The 6,721-nt window shown below is 53.5% G+C and overlaps 1 protein-coding gene across 2 annotated transcripts in view; it reads left to right on the forward strand.

Annotated features, from left to right (window-relative positions):
- The window catches only part of Mgat5b (alpha-1,6-mannosylglycoprotein 6-beta-N-acetylglucosaminyltransferase B), a 60,192-nt gene extending 53,822 nt beyond the window's left edge, over positions 1–6,370 (forward strand). For both annotated transcript variants that reach the window (XM_050140064.1, XM_050140063.1), the window contains 3 exons: positions 4,535–4,609; positions 5,593–5,849; positions 6,172–6,370. In XM_050140064.1, coding sequence (XP_049996021.1) covers positions 4,535–4,609; positions 5,593–5,849; positions 6,172–6,370 — 531 coding nt within the window. The remainder of the gene's footprint in view (positions 1–4,534; positions 4,610–5,592; positions 5,850–6,171) is intronic.
- Positions 6,371–6,721: the final 351 nt, after the last annotated feature.

Genomic DNA, 6,721 nt, shown 5'->3' on the forward strand with positions numbered 1-6,721 from the left:
GACTCTGTGACCTCGGCTCTTCCCCATAACTGGAAAAAGGAACTTCCTAGGGAACTTGCCTAGGCTTGCAGGGCTGACCTTGGAAAGGCGTCCAGCCCAGACCTACTTAGCACAATCCTGAATCCAACCGCGTGAACTAGAAAAGGAGGCATGGGTCCCCACTCCCAAACTTGGTGTGTGGGTAAGGGGAGAGAGTGACTCCCTGCCCTGAGCAGCCTGCACACCCTTATCTGGCAGCTGTGGGTCAGATATCATTTCCTCTTGGCATAAGTTAGCAGGTGTTCTCCGGGGTGAGCCCTGCCGTAGGTGTGGGGAGGGCTGTGCCCTTTAAGCAGCTGTCCTGGAGACGCTGGCTCTCTTGCAAGTTCAGCTCAGCAAACCTGGCGGGGGCTAGGCCATGTGTCATACAGGTATGTCCAGGTATGTCCACGGGACTGGCTCAGGGACTGGCTATTGCATACCAAGAGCGGAGCACTGGGGCCCCTTTAGCAAGTGTGGGAGGCCTGGTGTGTGCACATATGAGAGATGAGGGGAGAGGGGGCCGTACATACATATCACAGCTTCCAGTCACTCCTTGGGCTTGGTATGCCCATATCCGTGAAGTCCCCCAAAAGCCAACAAGGAGACCAAGTCCCGTATATATAAGCAAAGAGCCTTTATTTTATACAAGTTTGCAAACTCGGGCTCTCCATGTGTCCAACATATTGGAATAATCAGAGCCCCGAGCTCAGCTGGAGTTGGGTTTTTATAGTAGTAAAGGTGGGAGTGAGGGGTTTCTAAGGTTCAGGACCCCTGATTAGCTGACATTTGTCTAGGGGTGTCCTGGTGAGTGTGTGCTGGCAGGTGATCCTATCTACAGCGGTTGGAACATTAGGAATTTCCTTTGTATGGTTTGTTCTTGGGTGATGCTCAGGTAATCTCAATTTATGGTCCTTCCTGCAACCCGATATTGCTTCAGGGTAAACTACTGAGACTCAGGTCTCCTTTAAGCTTATGGCTAGGCCCAACATTGGCAGGTGATAATGGTTGGAAGAACTTCCTTTGGCTGATCTGTTTCTGTTTAGCTTCTCATGGCTGGCTCCTACAGGCTCAGCACTTTATTTCGAGAAAACTTATTTCTTTTTTAAAAAACGTATTTATTTTATTATTTCTATTTATAGGTGTGTGTGTGTGTGTGTGCACCCACATGCACGTGCACATGAGTGTGAGCGCTCTCAGATGCCAAAAGAGGGTGTCAGATTCTGTGGAGCTGGATTATAGGCTGTTGTCAGCCATTGTTGTGGGTGCTGGGAACCAAACTCAGGTTCTCTGAAAGAGCCTCAAACACTTTTTTTTAAGTTTTATTTATTTATTTATTTATTATGTATACAGCATTCTGCCTCGATGTATGCCCGCACGCTAGAGGAGGGCGCCAGATGTCAGTACAGATGGTTGTGAGCCACCATGTGGTTGCTGGGAATTGAACTCAGGACCTCTGGAAGAGCATCCAGTGCTCTTAACCTCTGAGCCATCTCTCCAGCCTGCCTCAAACACTTTTTTTTTTTTGGTTTTTCGAGACAGGGTTTCTCTGTGGCTTTGGAGCCTGTCCTGGAACTAGCTCAGTAGACCAGGCTGGTCTCGAACTCCCAGAGATCCGCCTGTCAAACACTTTTTAAAAAGATGTATTTCCTTTTATGTGTATCAATGTTTTGCCTTCCTGTATGGCTGTGTACCAGGTGTGTGTCTGGTGCCCACAGGGATCCATCCCCTGGAACTAGAGTTACAGACAGTTGTGAACCTCTTGCAAGAATAGCCAGTACTCTTAACCGCTGAGCCATCTCTCCAGCTTCCCCAAGAAAACTTATTTTAAAATGTTTTGGGCTGAGTGTTTCAGAGGTTTCCATCCATCTCGGTGGGGAGGGCGTGGCAGATCACATGATGGACAGAAAGCCATGAGAAATACTGTCTCTGGAAGTGTCTCAGATACACTCAGATGTGTTGCCTTGGCTTAGGAGCAGGTGATTGTGGGAGGACACAACCCCCCCACACACAGGGAGTCCCTTACACTGGTGGCTTCTAAGCGATGAGCGGTGTCAGTGGCAGAGAATGTCGCATTATTTACCCTTTGAGTCTTGTTTTGTCTTAGAAAAAGGAAACAAAACCCTGAGCTTCTCTTCAATTTTGTTAGTTAATCTAAAAATCAGAATAAAATAAGAACAAAAGACGAAGGAATCCAATAGGTATTATCCATTCCCGAGGGGCTCAAATATTACAAAGATCCACTCCCGTGGGAAGCTAAGACAAGAAGGTTGGGGGTTCCAGGGCACCCTGGGCTGCATAGCCTCAATAGGCTGGGAACTTACAGCTCAGAGCCTGTGCTAGCCACCTAAGCTGATTTCTTAGAACCAGCCGTGGCCTTGAAGTCTGTGTGTCAAACAGGCACTCTGGTTAACTGACTGTCGATAAGTTTCTGAACAGCTGGCTGGGTCTCCGGGGAATGTAGCCACCATAAGCAAATGGCCAGACTTGTTCTACAAAGTCTTCACTTCTTCAGGGACGGAGGAAGGAGGAACCAGGGGGCTGGCAAAGGAGACCAAAGCCTCCCAGGCCAGGCAGAAAACGCAGGGCTTGGGCTGTGGCTCCTGCCTGTGAACACACGGTCCAGATGGGGATGTTCCAGGTGGGAGGACAGGAGGTGACGTGCCACTTCTGCGTGACCTCCCACATCACCCATTTTGCGCAGGACTAGTTCTTGTCACTGTCAGAAGATGACAGCCGCTCCTGCAGTTTGACCCAGTGGGGTCATCTCCAGCCGCTGCTCCTGGCAGGAGCTTCAAGCTGGCTGGTCTGGCTGGAAATGCCCCTCACACGGGAGACCTTTGAGTTGCCTGTGACAGGAGCTACTTGCTGTCACTCTGGAGCCCAGGAGCCTCCTGAGGAGGGGAATCCTTTTCTCTAGGCTGTTTATAGTTGTTTCTAAATCTTCTCCCATAATCCCTGAGAGGCATTCCAGACCAGAGCTCAGTAGCTCCTTGAACTCTGTTCTGAGTGTAGGGGTTCTGGCTTGGGCAGCAGCTGGCTGCAGGTTGTCCCAAGCCGTCAGCTCAGAAACCAGACAGGGTGTGACAGGGCTGAGTCTGAGAAGGCAGTGCAGGTGACTGGAGTAACATGGCCACTGGATGTGGGCCCTGGAGGATCTCTGAGCCTCAGCCTCAGGAGGAGGAAGTCTACCCATAATGCCTGGTGGTCATCCCTGGTGCAGTCAGAACAGCAGCATACTGCTTTGAGGGTCAGAGGCAGCAAGACCTAGTCAGAGCGAGCAGTGGCTGTCCCCTCTTGGGGACGCTTGGCTATTGTTGACATAAAACATGACTCTCACCTCAAAGAGATTGCTCATTCTGATGTGTGATCTTGACAAAAGAACACAGATTCAGGTTACCCCCAAGACCATGTTCCAAAGTGGTAATAGTTTCATGGAGTTTTGTTTAAGCACACAGAAAATAATGCCTCAACATACTTCAGATGCATTGGTGGAACTCTAGGCTGGGCAGGTTTTTGGAAAACAGGGACCTGTGGACCGTCTCGGGTGCTAGCAGATACTATCCTTAGCTTTGGGGCTGGTGAGAATTAGGGGTCTGTTTGGAGGTCTGCACCCCAAAAGCAGTCATGCCATAGTCACAAGGACATTAGGTCAGACAGTGGCTTTTAAGGGGACAAGATAGCTCAAGGTGACTTGACCGCACCTGTGCCGTTCCAGCTCTCTGTAACTGTGGAGGTTTGAATTAGCCTGATAGGGATCCTGAAGGTACTTGTGGCTCCCCTTCCCTCGCCCCCAGGAATGTCACAGTGTCAAGGGTAGACCCTTTGCTAGTGGCACAGTGAAAGACTCTCCCCCTAGGAGGTAGGGTCTCCAGCGAGCAGAGCCTACTAGGTGTTCCAACGCCACTCATCCTGCCGTCCAGTTTCACCACTGCTTGTTGACGCGCTCCTTGGTGGGAATGCTCTGTACCTTGCGTGGCAGACAGGATGAGGGTGGGTGCTTCGTCATCTGTGACCGTCTGCTGACAGACCTCCTGGGGCAGACCAGCGGGGCTCGGTGCTCAGGCCACAGTCCCCACCGTCAGTGGCTTTGCAGGCTCGTGCAGGAGATGGGGAATGAATAGGAAACGGTGACTCAGGAGCTGGCCTGTGCTAGGAGAGGACCGCTAGGGTGCTGACAGCCACTGAGAACACATTCCTCATCCAAGGACGGGCAGGCTCAGGATGGCTCAGGGGTAGGTGATGCCCGAGAGGGGATGAAGTGCTGGGCTTTGCAAAGAGGAGAGGAGTGGTACAAAGGGAAGGATGAGGCCTGGAGAAGGTGGAGCCGGAGGGCTGGACTGTACGAATCCTGAACTGACACCCTGAGCATCCCTGGGAACAGGCAGTGTGAGCTAGTAGAGGGGCCAGGTGGATGGTTGGCTGGCTTTCCCAGCTGAGAGTGTCAACCTGGTCTCTGCTGCCGCCCACGGGTATGGCCCCAGCATCCAGGTCCCTCTGCCCATCTCTTCCACAGGTAGACCCTTACCTGCCCTATGAATATACGTGTACAGGGATGCTGGAACGGATCCATGCCTACATCCAACACCAGGTGGGTCACCCTGCATCCTCTACCCCAGGGACTTGAGGCTGTCACTCCAAAGCCTATGAATTCAAAGTTGGGGCCATGCTGATGCTGGGGTCTATGTAGACTTCAGTCATAGACAACCCATTCATCCAGCTCCTCATTCCACTGTGGGGACTCAAGATGGGATCCAACCATCACGGATACCAATCCCCACCCGACCCCAGCTCAAGGGATGGGATGCAACAGTCAAGGATATCAGTCCCCACCCTGCCCCACAGGCCAGGTTTCCGAAAAATCATTTCTCGGTTTGATAACTGAGCGAATGGAATAGACAGGCGCCCTTGCTCGCCACCCTCAAGGGAGTCAATGAGATGGGGCCTGGAGTAGGGGTCTGCCCCGAGAAATGGGGGACGGCCTGCTCTTATGTCCCCTGATCCGACGATCAGAGCTGTCATAGGCTGCAGGTGGCCTGAGAGAAAACCAGGAGATGCAGAACTGTGGGGCTTGGGACCCTGGGGACAGCGGCTGTGGCTGTTAAATTTAGGCAGATGCCGTGTATGTCTGCACTTTGACCAGCCATGGTGTGAGTGTCAGGACCTGGAGACCGGTTCTGAACTGTCCCTCTACAGATAAGAATCTGAGATCCCTGAGAAGAGCCTCAGAGGCCAGCACAAGGCTCTGTCCCCGTGCTGAGCAAGGCTCATGGGCCTCAGGCTGAAGCCCTGTGTCCAGCCCCAGAAGTGAGGTCATGCAGGGTAGACAGCTCCCAAGCAGGTGAGAGTTCAGAGCCCGCTTCTGCCATCCAGTCGTGAGTCCCTGGCGTACGTCCTCTACGCTTCGTGCAATAATTAGCATCCATTCTCTGGGCTACTTGGTATTACGGGAATAACACTTGAGGCTGCTTAGCATTCAGTAAGTGCCCAGTAGTGGCCCTTACTGAAACTGTAGTGCTGAGCACTCTAGAGAAAAACCCATTCCCTTCCCTAATACCTCTCTCTTCCTGACAGGACTTCTGTGCGGGCCCAAGCCCGGTTCCACCAGGAGCCCACACCTCCCAGAGTCCCTTTGTCTTAGCTCCTAACGCCACTCATCTCGAGTGGGCCCAGAATATCAGCTCAGTTGCGGGAGCCTGGCCCCCTACCCACTCTCTACGGGCCTGGCTGGCGGCCCCTGGGAGGGCCTGCACCGACGCCTGCCTGGACCATGGGCTGGTCTGCGAGCCTTCGTTCTTCCCCTATCTCAACAGCCAAGATGCATTCCTCAAGTGAGTCTGAGGCCCCGCCTGTGTCCCCAACTTCCCACCTTCCTGGCTTCCCTGTAGATGGGGGTTTAATGCTTTTGAATCAGCCAAATCCGCAGAGGACGTCCCTTCTGGTCTTGCTCTTTTCCACCTCCTTTGGCCCTGCCCAACCATCTCTCCGCTGGTCACCAAGACTCCAGGCCCATAGGTTCTCTGAGCTCTGACAGATGGATTTCAAATTGCGACTTGTGTTACCTTTGGTCCAGGGAGGGGATGGGTCATGCTAAGCTGGGGCCAGCTGTCACCCACTCACCTAAGAGTAATGCTGCTGGTGGTGCTTTTACAGGCTGCAGGTGCCCTGTGACAGCACAGAGTGGGAGATGCATCACTTGTACCCCGCCTTTGCCCAACCCGGCCAAGAGTGCTACCTACAGAAAGAGCCGCTGCTCTTCAGCTGTGCCGGCGCCAGCACCAAGTACCAGAGGCTCTGCCCGTGCCGTGACTTCCTCAAGGGCCAGGTGGCCCTGTGCCAGGGCTGCCTGTGAGGTCGGAGGCCACCCTGCCCAGCATCTGCCCACCCCCGGTTGGCAAGCACCAGCACTTTCTGAGCTGCAGCCATGCTCACGGCGCGTCTCCTGGCTGCAGCCTCGTTCCCTGGCCAAGAGCAGGAAGAGGGGGGCTGAGGAGGCAGCAGCTCCATCCTAGGAGGCTCCTTGCCCTCATCACAGGACTCGTGGCTACGCAGATGGGCTGACCTACCTGTCTGATGGGCCCAGGAGCACGTGAATGGAGACCCCTTGCTTTCTGAGGTCTGGATCAGCTGGAGACATGACCCTGACCACTCTTGGGCCCAGGATAGGCTTTCTGATCCCCAAGAACATGGCCGTGTTGCCCCC

Source organism: Alexandromys fortis, unplaced genomic scaffold (assembly GCF_014885135.2).
Source record: "Alexandromys fortis isolate MF-2015 unplaced genomic scaffold, M_Fortis_MF-2015_v1.1 scaffold_39, whole genome shotgun sequence".
Lineage (NCBI taxonomy): Eukaryota > Metazoa > Chordata > Mammalia > Rodentia > Cricetidae > Alexandromys > Alexandromys fortis.